The sequence below is a fragment of the Macadamia integrifolia genome, chromosome 12, assembly GCF_013358625.1.
Source record: "Macadamia integrifolia cultivar HAES 741 chromosome 12, SCU_Mint_v3, whole genome shotgun sequence".
NCBI lineage: Eukaryota > Viridiplantae > Streptophyta > Magnoliopsida > Proteales > Proteaceae > Macadamia > Macadamia integrifolia.
In genome coordinates this window covers 11,735,135-11,752,856 of record NC_056568.1, presented here as the reverse complement: position 1 = coordinate 11,752,856, position 17,722 = coordinate 11,735,135, and the positions used below count along the sequence as shown (strand labels likewise).

Below are 17,722 nucleotides of genomic sequence, written 5' to 3'. Positions count from 1 at the left end.
CAAAATTAACTATTAATTTATCTTACTCAAATTTAAAATTTATACCTTTTGAATTGAGAGAAGTAGCAACCATATTATTAGCAGAACCAAAAACATTGGCCAAACAAGCAGAGAAAGAGAAATCTCCCTCCCCAACCAGCAGTATCTTGTGAGAACTGAAGTAGTGCTTAATTCTTCTTTCTTTTTGCTTGGCTCTTCCTTTCCTTCCCTTTGCTCGTGAGACATCTTTTGGAACTGTCATCTTATCAACAGTAGAGATATGAAGGATAGGTTTAATCTTTTCTACACCCTCAACACCACTGTCAACAATTATATCTACCCTTTCATCTTCTGAAACCTTGGGCTTTGGGTCAACAGAGACAACAAGAAATGGCTCTACATCTTCTCTGACCTCAACATCAGTTATGGGTTTAATATTTTCTACAGCCTCAACACCACTGTCAACAGTGATTGTTATTACCCTTTCATCTTTTGATACCCTGGTATTTGGGTCACCAGAGACAAGAGGAAATGGCTCTGCAACATCTTCTCTGACCTTATCAGTATATCCTTCATCTTCTTCTGAAACTCTGGTCTTTCCATAACCAGGGTTAGGATGAATTGGCTTCCTCTCTTCATCATTTTTCAGTGCTTCCTTTTTTCTTCCAAATAAGATTCTTGCCAGGTTGGATAGGACCTGATCCATTTCAAATAAGATACTTCTCAGGTTGGAAAGGACCTGGATTATGTAACTTGGCTCTGCAACATCTTCTCTGACCTGATCAGCATCAGGTATAACAATAACTACTGATCCTTCATCTTCTTCTGAAACTCTGGTCTTTCCATAACCAGAGTTAGGATGAATTGGCTTAACCTCTTTTCTTCCAAATAAGATTCTTGCCAGGTTGGATAGGACCTGACCCATTTCAAATAAGATACCACTCAGGTTGGGAAGGACCTGGGCTATGTAAAACTCTTCCTCTTCTCTGTTCTCTCAGCCATGGAAACACAAAGGGGGGAAGGGAGAGGAGCTTATTGAAATGTTTAGAAATGCTCATCATCTATTAATGTGAAGGGAATACATCATTGTGAGAAGTAGAGGTCATTTTCAAATAATTAATGGGAAAGTGAGGAACATTGGGTTTGATTACTTTACGGGTTTGTTGAATCAATTCTGTTTTCTTTAAATGTATGAGATGATAATGTTCTGGTGGTGGTAACTTTTATCTACTTTCGGTTCTTTTCTTAACACTGAAGACAATTTGGTGGAGAGAGAGAATCTTCCATAAATGTGGTCTGAGATGAGAGAGAATGAGAATGTAGTGGTGGTAACTTTATGTAGTATCAGTTCTTCATTTCATCGTACGAAAAAAAGTTCAATGTGGAGAGAGAAAGAGAGATGAAAAGCCGCGTATGGATATGATTCCACTCATACAACTTCAATTTCAAGATTGAAGTAGGGATTCTGAAAATGCAGCACAGCCCCTTAAATTTCAAATCAAAAGAAGGAAAGAGAGAGAGTGAGAGAGAGGAAATGGGGTTGGTAGGCCATGGAAGAAAGCCCTTGCACATCATCGTTTGAGTTGACTGGTTGTGGGTTCAAGTCGGTATGTCTTACCATCGTTAGTTAATCCTACGAAAGCATTGTTTGTCGTATGGGGGCTTCGACCTAAGGGCTATGATCATTACTATGGAGCACCCTCTTTATAGATAATGAAACATTTGTTATGGACCACTTGAAAGGTATCCTATGTGAAAATATATTGACCGAATACTATTTTTCTATCCCCATCATTATGATCTTTTGACTCTAAACCCGGGACTTGGTATAATGTGTGTTTTCCCAACTCTTGATTTTGGGTTGTGAGACCTGATGTAAAGCCAAACTGATCGATACAGCCAGAGTGAGCAAATTCAGAGTAGATACCCAAATATGATCATGTCTGCTTAATTTCTACAATAGTTAATATTAACAATACAAAGTAAAACATCATTTGAGGAAATCTCTTTCATAAGTTTTTTGAAGTGATCCTTCATCAATGTGCCATGTAGAATGATGATGTGTTAATTTTGATCATTGGATATATATAAAATGGTCTAAAATAGTCAGTCACGTCTCACATATCTTGTCTAATCCGATTAATTTTGTTCACTCTTTCATAGTCCTAAATTTCCAATTCTATGTTTTACGGCTTGAAGAACTCTATTTTAGGTTTTTTTTTTTTTTTTTTTTTTTTTTTGAGAAAAGAATGATCCTTAGTCATGCATCCTTACGCCAATGAAGAAGCACCATATGAGCATCAATAGGGCCGGGATGAATTTATTATATTTCACAGGGGTGGAGGTATATCATTTCGCATCACTCTGTGTTTAGGAATAGACTACACTTCGAAGGAGGAGTATTCTTTTGCCCTAAAATTTACATGCGAATAGAAGAACTTAGGCTCTATCTGTTTCTAAATTTTGGCCCCATCTAATCTGACATAGCGAATTGGCTGCTTTGATCATGTTATTAAGATTGGCAATTCGAAAAACCTTTACCTGTAACAAAAATAACATAAACTAACATATAATTATTTATATTGTTTTAGTCAGCCCACCAAGTAAGTTTATCTTGTCATCCTAATTAAGATATTTGTCATGTGGCATGCCATGATCCAAATTTTATGGGGATGATTCAAACAATGTCAAATGAGAAGTAAAACGTTTAAAGCTTCTCAACTAGCAATTTGTGATTTCACTTATCAGACCAAAAAAAAAAAAAAGACAGGGAAGAATTCAATGCATTGTGGATATTAAAACAGCAGATGGACAAGTAAAATTTAACCTAGTTAAATGTTTTTTAGGAAAAAAAAGAGCTGTTGGTCTCGTGGTTCTTGCACTTAGACACAAGAGCATGTAAAATTATCACTCATTCTTTATAAAATAAAAAAGATTAGAACAAGCTAATTGATTATCTAAAAAAAGAAAAAAAATTAAAATCAAGAAATGTGCAACACTATTAAATCCATTCAAGATAATGTTTCATCATCCATTGGTCTCTATAACAATCTGAACATGTAAGTCTCACTGGGATTGCAATCAAAGTTCTCATCTCATCCAAATCCATATTTAGTATTGTAACCTAGATAATCATTCAAATTAAACTTCACAGATTTTATAAACTTGAGGCCATTAAGTGAGGCCAGAGACACTATTTTCCATTCATAATGGAATCCTATTGATTTGTAGGAAATATGGATTTCTCCTTCTTCTAAAAGCATCTTCTTAGCATTCTTTAAGAACAACCTGACCAGCTTTTGATGTAGACTGCTATGATAAAATATAATTAAATAGAATTAGTTACAAGCATATCCAAAAATCATTCACTGACACAAAAAAAATTGTGCATGTACCTTAAGAAAATTGAAAAAAAAAAAAATTAAAATTGGATTATGTAAAATATGCTAATAAGTAATTTAAGGGAGAAAGAACGGTGCCCGTCCCTTTGGCTCCTGCACTGTTGTATGGACCAGTGGGAAGATGCGCAGGAGCATCAACCACATAGGGGTAGGGCAATCTAATGCGTGGTCGATGCTCCCGCACACCAACATAGGAGCCACAGGGATAGACAACGGTCCTTTCCCCATAATTAATAATAGGTAAAAGATTCATATCTTGTCGCGCACCCCTATGCCTAGGCACATGGGGTGGTGAAAAGATCATCTTTCCCCGGCCCTAATTGGATGCCTATGTACCTCCTTTAATTGATTCCCACACTAGCACAGTGGCCACGTTCCTAGGTCTTTAATAATAGGAAAAATTACGCCCCCTTCCTTGTAGTTTGTTAAAATTACATATGGATCCAAGGGTTTGAATGAATTACATCCCTTTCCCTATAGTTTAAAAATTCTCATAATAAGATCCAATCCGTTAATCAAGGTGAAATTTGAGACTGTTGATTGATGATGTCACCTTATATGATACATCTTAATGCTGAAAATACCCTTATATCAAAGTGAACTTACTAATACACCCTCCCTTATAAGAAACAAAAGAACTTTGTATTTCGTTTTTCTTCCTTCAATTTAGTTCTTCTGCAACCTTATGCTTCTGCAACCTCAACTTGGTTCTTCTGCAACCTCCAATCTTGTAAGTCATTCTTATTTCAAAAGCCTTCTGCAAATCCATGGTCACTGATATGACGAAGCTGATGTGAACGCCAGAGGCCGCGATGCTTACCGGAATATTCAAGACACATGAAGATACCATATGCTACCAAAGCCCACTGAGGGTTCTTCTGAGAGGCAGCAATTGATGTCCGATCCTGGGGAGCGATTCTCTTTGAACCGACCATGACTTTGGGGTTGGATCACAGATTCGCTCATTCTCTGTGTTCTGAAGACCTCGCACGAGCTCTCCTCTCTGCCTCACCTCTCTCTTTTACCGCTCATTCTTCCTCCTTCAAATTTCAACTTCCATCTTCCATTTTCAAAATTGCTTCTTCTTCCAGGGGTTTCCCTTCTCTTTGAATTATAATAGTATAAATCGGAAGGGAGAGATAGAGAGAGAGAGAGAGAGAGAGAGAGATGTAATCTGAAAGTCGAATCTCTCTCAAAAGAGATATATTTTCAAAGCTATCTAAAGGTACGTTCTCCTTTTCTTTTTCCCTTCTTTAATTTATGTTCTTGTTCAATGTGCGATTTCAACGTGCTCCAACTAACTTAATTGACTACTCTCCAAACCCAGTGTCCTATGGTGATCGATCTCTGCTCGGCCTCCGAGAGTTCTGATCTCGGGATGGGTCTCAGAATTTTGTTTTCTCATAATCTATGCCACTCAGATGTCGTTACCGTCGAAGAATATTGTGCATCTCTTTTGGATTCCAGTTTCGATTTTGATTTCGGCGTTCCAGCAAGCTTCGAACAAGAACCACCATTTTCCGCTGATGAGCTTTTCTTTGACGAACAAATCCTTCCTTGTCAAATTTGGGAGAAAACACAAATAGTACCTCCTTCGAAACAAACCCATCAAGCTAAGCCTCCTCTTCTTCCGCCTCTGCCTCTACCTCTGTTTCCTCCCCCTTCTCCTACTGATACTACGGCGACAACAGTAACGATGTTGAAGACGAGTACAAAAACCCTAAAATTGAATCTGTAATCCAACCCCTAACCGGTCCAGATGAGAAACCGTGGTCGGTTCAGGAGTTTGTAAACCAAATAATAAGTATCCTTCTCACTCCAATTCTGCACCATCCACGTCAGCAGTGCACTACAGGTTAATATAGTCTTTTATTGTTTAAAACTAACATATACTCACACAGTCAATGTTAGGGAAGAGGGCATAATTCGTTCAAACCTTTGGATTCACGTGTAATTTTGACAAACTATAGGGAGGGAATGTAATTTTTCCTCAAAATATGATAATTTAGCAATTTGATGATCATCTAATTGTATCTGGTCAGTGAGACTTGTCTTGATCAGTCCCATCATGATTTTTTTTTCTCTTTTCTTTTCTTGAAATTCAAACATAACCTAAAATCAAAATGACTTATTTGCTAGTTCTAAACAAACATTTACCTGATTTGGTTCTCCCATTTTTTCTTGAACCAAATAGCATAGAGAAAGTTGAAGACAATTCAATCAAATCTCATGTCCCTGAGGAGCTCATCGACCGACTTTGTTGTTGCATCTACTCCATGAAGAACTATAGATCCTCTACTCTTCAAATCTTTGATGTTAGACATGGCATTGCTGTAGTTTCTCTTTAAAAAACCTGAAATACAAACCCCAGTGTAGCATTTTAAGAGCTTCTCTTATAACCTTAGTGAGGTCCGATAACTTAAAACAAATGGGGGAGCCAGGTAGTCTAGCTACTTGGAACATAATATAAGATTGTGCTAACACAACCCAAGTAAAGATAAGGATTTAATCCTTCCAGAGCCTAAGAGATACACATGATAGCCAAGATATAGAAAAAGGTAGCATTTCCAAACTTTTGGTTGAGCTTCAACTTCCAGAGTTTTACAAGGGAGGATGTAGGGGTGTCCAAAAAGCCCGATCAACCTGAACTAGCCCTAGCCCGCCCTGGGCCCGAACAAAGCTTGGGCTGAGATTTCAGCCCATAGGATGGGTTATGGTTGAGATTTTCAGGCCCGAGGCATGATTGGATTGGGCCTGGGTTGAGGTGTCAACCCAACCCAATCCAACCATGTGTATTAAGTATATAATCATATAAATATGCTAATAATTATTAATGGGTACTTATAGAAAAAGGTCATTTGTTGTCCACAATATACGCATATACAAAAACTTTGGTCTTTGACCTCTGTAATGCATCAAGATCAAGCAACCAAGTAACAGATAGTATTGGGTTGGACTGGATTGGGTTAAACCCGGTCCAATCAGGGTCCATCAGGGTTGGATTGGGCTAAACCTGACAGGGTTGGGACTTGAGCTGAGATATCCCAGCCCGACCTAGGGCTGGGCTGGGCTTGGGTTGAGTTAAAAGACCTTAGGGTTGGGCTGGGTTTTCAACCCGGCCCATTGACACCCCTAGGAGGATGCATATTTTATGCTCCTATGGATTATGAATATTTCAAATGCTGAAATGAAAAGGAGTATGGAAATTTCATAGTTAAGTGAGATATGAAAAAATGTCAATAAATTGTAGCTTTTTCAAATATTTCATCTACCCTATTTTTCAAATTACACATCCTCAAATTGAGAGGATGAGATACAATCTTTTTCTCATACCAGAAAAAAAAAAAAAATCTATAATTTTCTTGTAAGTAAACCACAATTTTTTTTTTTTTAAATCTCGCTTCAGCCAGATCAAATTCAGATTAGGAATAAAATTCTTCATAGATTTATAGTGTGCTCTAATTCTAGGAGAAACATGCACCTTGCCCTTGCTTGGGATCTCCCTATTGTTTTCCTCTCTCCTCTCCTCCACAATTTTAATGTATCATCTTGTTTGCTTCTTATGCTTGTTTCTTCCCTCCCCTTTCTTGGTTGTTCCACCTTTTTTGGATGGGTGTAATTATCCTCCCCCCGTCCCCCCTCCATATCTTGATGTGCCCCTGATTCTATTTTATTTTATTTTATTTTTATGTTTAGGGGATCCCCCCTTTGGCTTTCCTTAGTGACATGAGGTTTTGTTTTCTTTCTTTGTTTTAATATATTTTCCTTTTACCGAAAAAAAAACACACACACATAGTTAAAAGTAAGTGAGAGGAAGATTCATAAAAATAAATAAATAAGAGAGAGAGAGAGAGAGAGAGAGAGAGAGGAAGATTTCTCATTCAAAATAATTGTTCCATGCAAAAGATTATGGTTTACTGACCTTGCAAAGCTAGACAAAGAAATCTGTGTTATGTTTTTGCAATTGGGCAGTGTCTTTAGAATTCAGACAACAAAATGACAGAACATTTTCCCATCATCAAGATTGGTTTTGTTCTATTCTGATACATCAAGAAACTCAATACCAGAATTGTATTTCGCCCTCTAAAAATTGTAGAGAAAGCTTAAAGTATTTATACATGGAATGGCTTGATAGCAATGGAACAAATACAGATTATGATACAAAACATAAGGATTCCTAATTAATCTAATTCAATTACAATCTAATCTAACGAAGGTAGCGGTGACATAGTGGTGGTGTTCTATTTTTAACACAAATTTACTGTTTTTCCTATCAAATTAACCATGTACTCATTAAAGAACAAGAATAAAATCAATCTCAATTTCAAAATTGAACCAACTCCTCAGTTATTTCAGAATTTCTATTCCATGCGAATTCTATTTAAGAGATATTAGGTGCAAAAATTAAACCAAACCTTTCGAATGGTGAGAAGTGGCAACCATGTTATTAGCAGAACCAAAAACCTTAGCCAAACAAGCAGAGAAAGAGAAATCTCCCTCCCCAACCACCAGTATCTTGTGAGAACTGTACTAGTGCTTTATCCTTCTTTCTTCTTGCAAGACTCTTCCGGTAGAGCCATGAAGGATAGGTTTAATCTGTTCTAGAGCCTCAACACTACTGTCAACAATGATAGCCACCCTTTCATCTTCTGAAACTCTAGTCTCATCTAGGTCACTAGAGGCAGGAGGAAATGACTCTATATCTTCTCTAACTTCGGCATCAGTTATAACAATAACTACTGCTCCATCTTCTTATGAGACTATGGTCTTTCCATAACTGGAGGTAGCATGAATTTGTGAAGATTTTTATGTGGGCTTAACTGATACTGATTGATCCATTAGGCCCAAGCAATTATAGATCCACTCTGATTAGGAAACTCCTAGCTCTTTCCATTGTGAGAGTGGAATAGGGTTTTAGGGATTCTATTTTAAATAGAATACTGACGGTCCCTGCAGCCATTATTTTAACGTCTTATTGGTTTTGGGAGCACGGCTTTCTCACAAGAGCCAATCCACAGAAAAAGAGGAAACTTTAGAGTAAGAGGCTGCAAAAGATCTCAGTAAGACTCCACTTGCGTAGTTCGTCATTGTCATCTTCATGGGAGTAATGTTTAACCACATGGGACAGAGGTTCATGATCTATGTTCATGGAGTTTCTAAACTTACACAGGTATTTCTTTATTTCCATTTATGGTTTATGTCATGGATGTCCCATTGATTATTATAGATATGATAAATCTATATGGTTATGTATTTTATTGTTCCTGGTTTAGGGACTACACCCATGACAAATCTTTTATGATTGGTTGATGATTCTTGTATTCTAAACACTATAGGGTTATTTTAAGATGGGAGTATTTTATTGTTCCTGGTTTAAGGACTACACCCATGACAAACCTTTTATGATTGGTTGATGATTCTTGTATTCTAAACACTATAGGGTTATTCATATGTTTAATATGGTAAATGATCTCCAACAGAATTAGCTTCCTTTCTTCATCATTTTTTACTTTTTTCTCTTTTCTTCCAAATAAGATTCTTATCAGGTTGGATAGGACTTGACCCATTTCAAATAAGATACTTCTCAGGTTGGGAAGGACCTGAATTACTTAATCTTTTCCCTGTTCTCTGTTCTCTCAGCCCTGCAAGCACATAGGGAGACAGGAAGAGAGGAACAGGAGTTTAGAGAAATGTTTAGAAATGCTCATCCATCATCTATAAATGTAGGAGATGCTTTAAAGTTTAAAGTACATTTGCCGAGAGAGAGAGAGAGAGAGAGAGAGAGAGAAAGAGCCTTCCATAAATGTGTATGAGATGAGAATAAAGTGGGGGTGATGGGGGGAGAGACGAAAAGCCGCGTATGGACTATGGACAATCTTTTTGGTTTTTTTGTTAGAGCCCTTTCAACTTCAAATCAAAGGAAGGGGAAGAGAGACAGAGAGATGAAAAGCGGCGTATGATTCCAATTCCACCTATTAAATTTCTTGATTTTTTTATTTCAAAAAAAAAAAAATCAACTTTATTGCTGGGAGGGAAATTGAAATTCTGTAGTGGATTTTTTTTTTAATTGAAAAAATGATTGTTTATTGAAGCATGTCTAGCACATGGTATCGAGTGACATATATATGGTAACCAATGAGTGGAAAGTGGTCAAATTGTCTCACACGCGCAAGACAAGGTCGAGATAGGGAGTCAGCTATGCTGTTAATCTCCCTAAAGATGTAGAAAAATGAGCAATTCTGTAAAAAAAAATAAAAATAAAAAAAAATAAAAATTCAGCCGAACCAAACCGCTCTGGCAAATGGGTAGTCCAAGAGAATGTGGTTGCGGTTTGAAGTTAGGAGTCGAAGGGACTCAATTATCCTCCCAAACCGAAAATGCTTTCTCCATTTCCTACTACCCATAGCAGGCCATCAACAAGAATTTTCCGCTCTTCTATAATTCCCCTCCAAGCCCATGATGGATTAGAACCAAACTAAGCGTCATGGAAATCCGAATTGGGAAAATACAATTGCTTCATAAATAGAACTGAACAAATTATTTTTTTCTAATTCAATATTTAGAACAACAAAATTAATTATCTTCTACATTCATTGCGAAAATACTTCTTAAGGAAACTTTTTAGCTTACTAATTCTAAGATCTGTGCAAACTAATGGAATGTTTAGGGAGAACCTACAAGATTTGTATTCATTAACACAAGAAGCATATATCACTGCTCAATAACACTCATGTAGACTTCTACTTATGAAACCTATGTTTGTCTTCCTTGAAAATCCCATATATTCATATGAGACTTCTGCATCATACATTGGTCTCTATCACAGTCCAAACATGTAAGTCTCACTTGAGTTGCAATCAAAGTTCTCATCTCCTCCAAACCCTCTGTTAGTATTGTGACTTGGGTAATCATTCAAAATAAATTTCAATTTTTTTATAAACTTGAGGCCACTAAGTGAGGCCAGAGATATTATATTCCATTCACGATGGAACCCATTTGATTTGTGAGAGATATGGATTTCTCCTTCTTTTGAAAGCTTCTTCTTGGCATTCTGGACGAACAAGGTGACCAGCATTTGGTGTCAGCTGCACATGTAAAATAAATAAATAAAAATTAATTGCAATAATATCCAAAAACCATTCACTTCTAAAAAAATTTTTGTAAATGTAACTTGGCTAAAAAATTGGAAAATTTGCTTCAGATTAGGTAGAGTTGTCTTTTCATATGGAAGGAGAGAGATATACACATAACACATGAGAATGTTGGTGTAGGCCATGCCTTCGGGCAGAGACCAATTCCTCTATAATGATATTCTAATTCTAACGGGAGACAGCTAGGTAAGGTCAAGGTACCCGTGATCTATAATAGTGGATATAGACCTAGTAATTCAAACCCAGAAATTTAGGTTTAGGTATGAATAACTACTAGTCAAAGGAATAAAATCTGTGACTATATGAGATTTTTTTTTTGGGTAAACCTGTGACCATATGAGATGACTAAATACAAATCAGGTATTAGTGTTGACTACAATTTTAAAAGATATAAAGCTTCTCAACTCTATTATTGTGGTTTTTCTTTTATGTTTATTTAGGTTTTCAGTTTGTCAACCAAAAATACATTTCGGAAACATGAGCAATTCATTGTGGTTGAAGAATAAGAATAAGAACTCTGAATTGTTTCCCTATGTATAGGGGCAGTAGGGTTGGCTTAAACTTTTTGGATATCTAAATGTACCAAGTTTTAGTCTGATTAGGCTTTGGTATTCTTCAAAATTAAAATCTAAGAATTTTTTAAAGGGAAAAAGTATACCCGACCTTTTTTAAAAATGACTTTTTTGTTGAAAAACAAAAATTTGAATGATCGAAAAATATAAGGGGAAGAATCCAATGCATGGTGAGTAACACAAATCAATGGACATGCAAAATTCAATATGTTAGATACCAACAAATGAATTTTTTTTTTATCCAATAATTAGAACAACGAAATTAATTTCCCTCTACATTTATTGCGGAAGTGTATACGTTAAGGAAAATTTTTTGGCCTTACTAAGGATAATAAGATCTGAGCAAACTAATGGAAAATTTATAGAGGGCCTATAAGATTTGGTATTCATTAACATCACGAAACACGTATCATGCTCAATAACACATTTTTTTTTTTCAATGACTTGTACTCTATCCTATTTTATGGGGGTAGGGGGAGAAAGGTGAGAACCAAGAGACTTGAGCACTCCACACTTTACCAAGTGCATGAGGCACTTATTCTCAATAACACTTATGCAGCCTTCCACTCGTAAATTTCTAAAACCCCCATGTTTCTCTTCCTTGAAAATCCCATATATGCCCATGACACAATCCAAACATGTAAGTCTCACTGGGGTTGCAATCAAAGTTCTCATCTCCTCCAAATCCAAATTTAGTATTGTAACCTGGATAATCATTCAAATTAAATTTCACTTCTTTTATAAAATTGAGGCCACTAAGTGAGGCCAGAGACACTATATTCCATTCACAATGAAACCCATTTGATTTGTGAGAGATGTGGATTTCTCCCTCTTCCGAAAGCATCTTCTTGGCATTCTTGAAGAACAAGGTGACCAGCTTTTGGTGTCGCCTGCATATGTAAATAAATATATAAATAAAATTAATTACAATAATATAAAAAATATTCACTTATAAAAAAATTGTCTACATGTAACTTGATTAGAAAATTGAAAAACATTGAGGAGAGCGATAGACACATGGGAGTGTTGGGATAGGCCACTACCCCGAACAGAGAACAATTCCTCTATAATGATATTCTAATTCTAACAGGGGACAATTCGGTAAGGTTTGTTACCCATGATCTATAATTGTGGATCTAGATCTAATAAATTGAATTTTTACTATCCTATAGCTATATTTAAGAAAGGAGTATACCTAGTCGATTTATGCTGAGTTTGGATCTTGAGAATCTGGACCATTGACAAGGATAGACATTATGTAAATTTCATACATTTTTCTCCACATCAAATTCTACCTCATAGGAGTTGATATGTACCCCAAAGGAGAAGGACAATCAACAAAGCCCATATCAGTGTTTGTTTTTTTAATCCATTATTATGGTTCTTTTTGTTTCCATGTAAAAGGATAGAAAAAGGAAAAGTCCCCATTTTTTCTTTCAATGCTTGTTTTAATGTAAAATATGAAATAAGGAATTCAAAACATAGGAACATTTTACATGCAGAAAAAATTTCATGGAAATTATCATTTTGCACAGAAAAATTTACAATGAAACAAACAGGGCTATGTGTGAAAAAAACATGATGAAAAGATATTCATTCCTCAAGAAAATAAACGAGAAAGGAGCAACTTATGACAGAATTGTTACTTGCATCTCTATCTCTCTCTTTCACAAGGTGGGAGGTGTAATCAAAGTTATAATGCGTTAGATTCCTTCAATCCAAACAAGCATTTACCTCTTCTGAGACTCCCGTGACTCGCTTTTAAAAAAACCAGCATAAGGAAAGTTAAAGACAATCCGATCAAATTTCATGCCCCTGAGAAACTGATGGCCTGACATATTTGTTGCATCCACTCCATGAAGAACCATACATCCTCTACTATTCAAACCATTGATGTTAGATATGGCATTGCTGTAATTCTCCTCTAAGAAACCTGAAAATACAAACCCCAGTTTCACTACCATTTAGAGGGCTGCTTGTCTTGTAACTGTAGCAATACCCCACCACAAGAAACCAATTCATAAGATGTTGGAACAGAATTACACCTGTAGTAATAAAACTGAAGAGAGGAAAAGCTTTAATTAATCCTTCCAGAGCCTAAAAGATCCAAATGAAAGGCTTTAAAAAAAAAAAAAAAAAAGGAAAATATGACCAACATTTCCAAACTTTTTGGTTGACCTTCAACTTCTATACTTTTCTTGTCAGTGTTTTACATGGGTGGATGCATATTTTAATCTCCAATGGTTATAGAACATTTTCTAATGCTGACATGCCAAATTGACAATTGGAGATGTTTTAAGCTCCAATGCTTATAACATTTTCTTACCAAAAAATAAAATAAAAAACAAAAAATGGTTATAAGATTTTCCCATGCTGACTTGCTAAGAGGAGAATGGAAATTTCAAAGTTACTCCATAGGCTATGCTTGGATGTTATGAAGAGAATGGAAAAAAAAAATCTTTTCTTAACATCCAAACATAGCCTTAGGGAGCATTACATTACATTTTTTTTTTTTTTCCAATTAGGTCAGATCTTAGGTCAGATCAAGTTCATAAACAATCTTTTCAGACATAATTAGAAAGTAAATGATAGGAAAGAAGATTTTCTCATTCAAAATATCTACAAAAACAGGACAAAGAGACAGGATGGGTTCTTCCAAATCTCAACAAAAAAACCAAAATTAACTATTAATTTATCTTAATCAAATTTAAAATTTATACCTTTTGAATTGAGAGAAGTAGCAACCATATTATTAGCAGAACCAAAAACATTGGCCAAACAAGCAGAGAAAGAGAAATCTCCCTCCCCAACCAGCAGTATCTTGTGAGAACTGAAGTAGTGCTTAATTCTTCTTTCTTTTTGCTTGGCTCTTCCTTTCCTTCCCTTTGCTCGTGAGCCATCTTTTGGAACTGTCATCTTATCAACAGTAGAGACATTAAGGATAGGTTTAATCTTTTCCACACCCTCAATACCACTGTCAACAATGATAGCTACCCTTTCATCTTCTGAAACCCTGGGCTTTGGGTCAACAGAGACAACAAGAAATGGCTCTACATCTTCTCTGACCCTTTCGACTTCTGAATTCCTAGTCTTTGAGTCAACCGAGACAAGAGGAAAAGGTTCTACATCTTCTCTGACCTCAACATCAGTTATAGGTTTAATATTTTCTACAGCCTCAACACCACTGTCAACAGTGATTGTTATTACCCTTTCATCTTCTGATACCCTGGTATTTGGGTCACCAGAGATAAGAGGAAATGGCTCTGCAACATCTTCTCTGACCTGATCAGTATCAGTTATAACCATAACTACTGATCCTTCATCTTCTTTTGAAACTCTGGTCTTTCCATAACCAGAGTTAGGATGAATTGGCTTCCTCTCTTCATCATTTTTCAGTGCTTTCTTTTTCCTTCCAAATAAGATTCTCACCAGGTTGGATAGGACCTGATCCATTTCAAATAAGATACTTCTCAGGTTGGGAAGGACCTGGATTATGTAAACTTTTTCCTCTTCTCTGTTCTCTCAGCCATGGAAACACAGAGGAGGAAGGGGAGAGGGAAAGAGGGGGAGGAGCTCAGTGAAATGTTTAGAAATGCTCATCATCTTAATGTGAAGGGAATAATATACCATTGTGATAAGTAGATGTCATTTGCAAATAATTAATGGGAAAGTGAGGAACATTGGGTTTGATTACTTTACGGGTTTTCCTACAAAAAAAAAAAAAAAAAAAATTACTATGCGGGTTTGTTGAATCAATTCTGTTTTCTATAATTGTACGAGATGATAATGTTGTGGTATGAGAGAGAGAGAATCTTTCATAAATGTGGTATGAGATAAGAGAGAATGAGAATATAGTGGTGGTATCTTTATGTAGTATCAGTTCTTCATTTAATCGTACGAAAAAAAGTTCAATGTGGAGAGAGAGAGAGATGAAAAGCCGCGTATGGATATGATTCCACGCATACAACTTCAATTTCAACATTGAAGAAGGGATTTTGCAACTGCAGCACAGCCCCTTCAATTTCAAATGGAGAGAGAGAGAGAGAGAGAGAGAGAGAGAGAGAGAGAGAGAGAGAGAGAGAGAGAGAGAGAGAGAGAGAGTGGGGTTGGTAGCCTATTGGAAGGATGCCCTTGTCACATCATTATTTGAATCGGTTGATTGTAGGTTCAAGTCGGAAAATCTTACTATCGTTAATTGGTCCTGCGAAAGCATTGTTTGTCGTATGAAGGCTCGGCCTGAGAGCTATGATCAATGCCATGAAACACCTTCTTTATAGATAAATAAAGATTTGTTATGGACCACTTGAAAGGTACCCTATGTGAGAATATATTGACCGAATACCATTTTTCTATCCCCATCATTATGATCTTTACTGCTATACCCGGGACTAGGTCTAATGTGTGTTTGCCTAACTATTGCTTTTGGGTTGTGACCTGAAGTAAAGCCAAACTGATCGATATAGCTAGAGTGAAACAAATTCAGAGTAGATACCCAAATCTGATCATGCCTGCTTAATTTCTACAATAGTTAATATTAACAATACAAAGTAAAAAATCATTTGAGGAAATCTCTTCCAAAAGTTTTTTGAAGTCATGATACTTCATCAATGTGCCATGTAGAATGATAATGTGTTAATTTTGATGATCCAATATATACGAAATGGTCTAGAATAGTTGGTCGGGTCTCACATTTATTGCCTAATTCTGTTCATGCATGCCTATGATACTCTGATAATTTTTGTTCACCTTTTCATAGTCCTAAATTTTCAATTCTATGATTTGTCCCTTGGAAAACTTTATTTAAGATATATATATTATTATTATTATTTTTTTTTTGACAAAAGAACGCTCTTTGATTGTGTGCCCTCATGCCCATGAGAGTGTACATGAGCATCAATGGGAGATGGATTCATTATATTTCACAAAGGTGAAGGCATCATTTCCCACCCTCTGCACGTCCAAGGAGTATTCTTTGACCTTAAATTTTGCATGCGAATAGAATAACTTGAACTCTACCCGTCCATAGAATTTGACCCCACCCGATCTGACATATAGCGAATTCGCTGCTTTGATAATCTTGTTAAGATTGGCAATTCGAAAAAGCTTTACCTGTAACAGAAATAACATAAACTAACATATAATTATTTATATTTTTTAAGTCAGCCCACCAAGGAAGTTTATCTAGTGATCCTAATTAAGATATTTGCCACGTGGCATGATCCAAAATTTATGGGCAAAGGAAGAGGTGCATGGACATGTATGATGATTAACAATGTCAAATGAGAAGTAAAACGTTTAAAGCTTCTAAACTAGCAATTTGTGATTTCACTAATCAGACAAAAAAAAAAAAAAAATTGCTATTTAAAGCTTCACTTTTATTCAGAAAAAAAAAAAAGTAGAAGAAGAAGAAAGAAGGGAAGAATTCAATGCGTTGTGGGTAATAAAAAATCAGATGGACAAGTAAAATTTAACCTAGTTAAATGTTTTTTAAGAAAAAATAGAGCTGCCAATCTCATGGTTCTTGCACTTGAACACAAGAGTATGTAAAATTATCACCCATCCTTTATGAAATAAAAAAAATCTCATCCATGTTGATATCCTACTTATGCTTCTGGCTATTGGAACCATGTTAATGTAGGGTCCACAAAACCAGGAAATGATATCTTATACAATTCTTTATTGATCAAATAGTTAAAAGTTAGAACAAGTAAATTGATTATCTAAAAAAAAAAAATTTAATTAAAATCAAGATAATGTGCAACACTATTAAATCCATTCAAGATAATGTTTCATCATCCATTGGCCTCTATCACAATCTTCTCACTGGGATTACAATCAAAGTTCTCATCTCCTCCAAATCCATATTTAGAATTGCAACCTGGATAATCATTCAAATTAAACTTCACATATTTTATAAACTTGAGGCCATTAAGTGAGGCCATAGACACTATATTCCATTCATAATGGAATCCTTCTTATTTGTGGGAAATATGGATTTCTCCCTCTTCTAAAAGCAACTTCTTAGCATTCTTTAAGAACAACCTGACCAGCTTTTGGTGTAGACTGCATATGATAAAAAAAAAAAAAAAAAAAAAAAAAAAAAAAAAAGAATTAGTTACAATCATATCCAAAAATCATTCCTGACAAAAAATCGTGTGCATGTAGCTTAAGAAAATTGGGAAAAAAGAAAGGAGGTTTAAAATTGGGTTATGTAAAATATGTTGATAAATAACTTAAGGGAGAAAGAATGCTGCCCGTCCCTTTGGCTCCTACGCTGATGCATGGACAAATAGGAGGCCGCATAGGAGTATCGACCACCCAGGGGAGCTAAGTCGTATAGCTTCTCATTTGTTATGGCTCGGTCCTTTTATGGTAGATATCAGTGCACAAACTCCTTTTTTCTATATTTTCAGAGAGAGAGAGAGTGATATATGATCTATTTGAAGCTACCACTAGTATGTGAATGATGCAGACAGAAAAAGATTGCAGTCAGTTTGATAATGATTGAGTGACATTGCTTCTTCGGTCCGAACAATCAAAGTAAACATGTTAGTAGCAGAACCTTCTTCAAAAAGGTCTAAAGGGTAGGCTACATAAGCAATAAATTGATTTTCTTCTC

At 35.8% G+C, this 17,722-nt stretch overlaps 3 protein-coding genes and 1 long non-coding RNA gene across 4 annotated transcripts in view; 1 reads left to right on the top strand and 3 right to left on the bottom strand.

The window, feature by feature from the left end:
- The window catches only part of LOC122057315, a 3,061-nt gene extending 1,975 nt beyond the window's left edge, over positions 1-1,086 (bottom strand). Inside the window, exon 1 of the mRNA XM_042619369.1 lies at positions 46-1,086. Within this exon, the coding sequence (XP_042475303.1) occupies positions 46-904 (859 nt within the window). The 5' untranslated portion in view covers positions 905-1,086. The remainder of the gene's footprint in view (positions 1-45) is intronic.
- A 2,949-nt stretch (positions 1,087-4,035) lies between these two features.
- LOC122057316 lies at positions 4,036-5,212 on the top strand. The gene is made up of 2 exons (XR_006133506.1): positions 4,036-4,605; positions 4,708-5,212. It is a non-coding gene; the product is annotated as an uncharacterized LOC122057316 (long non-coding RNA).
- Positions 5,213-11,370: 6,158 nt separating this feature from the next.
- LOC122094730 lies at positions 11,371-14,556 on the bottom strand. The gene is made up of 3 exons (XM_042665336.1): positions 13,824-14,556; positions 12,838-13,036; positions 11,371-11,993 (listed from the first exon to the last, which is right to left on the bottom strand). Exons 1-3 carry the CDS (start codon positions 14,554-14,556, stop codon positions 11,681-11,683), a joined length of 1,245 nt encoding a protein of 414 aa, XP_042521270.1. The 3' UTR covers positions 11,371-11,680.
- A 2,227-nt stretch (positions 14,557-16,783) lies between these two features.
- Positions 16,784-17,722, bottom strand: part of LOC122094689 (uncharacterized protein At4g26485-like) — a 3,860-nt gene continuing 2,921 nt past the window's right edge. Inside the window, exon 3 of the mRNA XM_042665284.1 lies at positions 16,784-17,166. Within this exon, the coding sequence (XP_042521218.1) occupies positions 17,079-17,166 (88 nt within the window). The 3' untranslated portion in view covers positions 16,784-17,078. The remainder of the gene's footprint in view (positions 17,167-17,722) is intronic.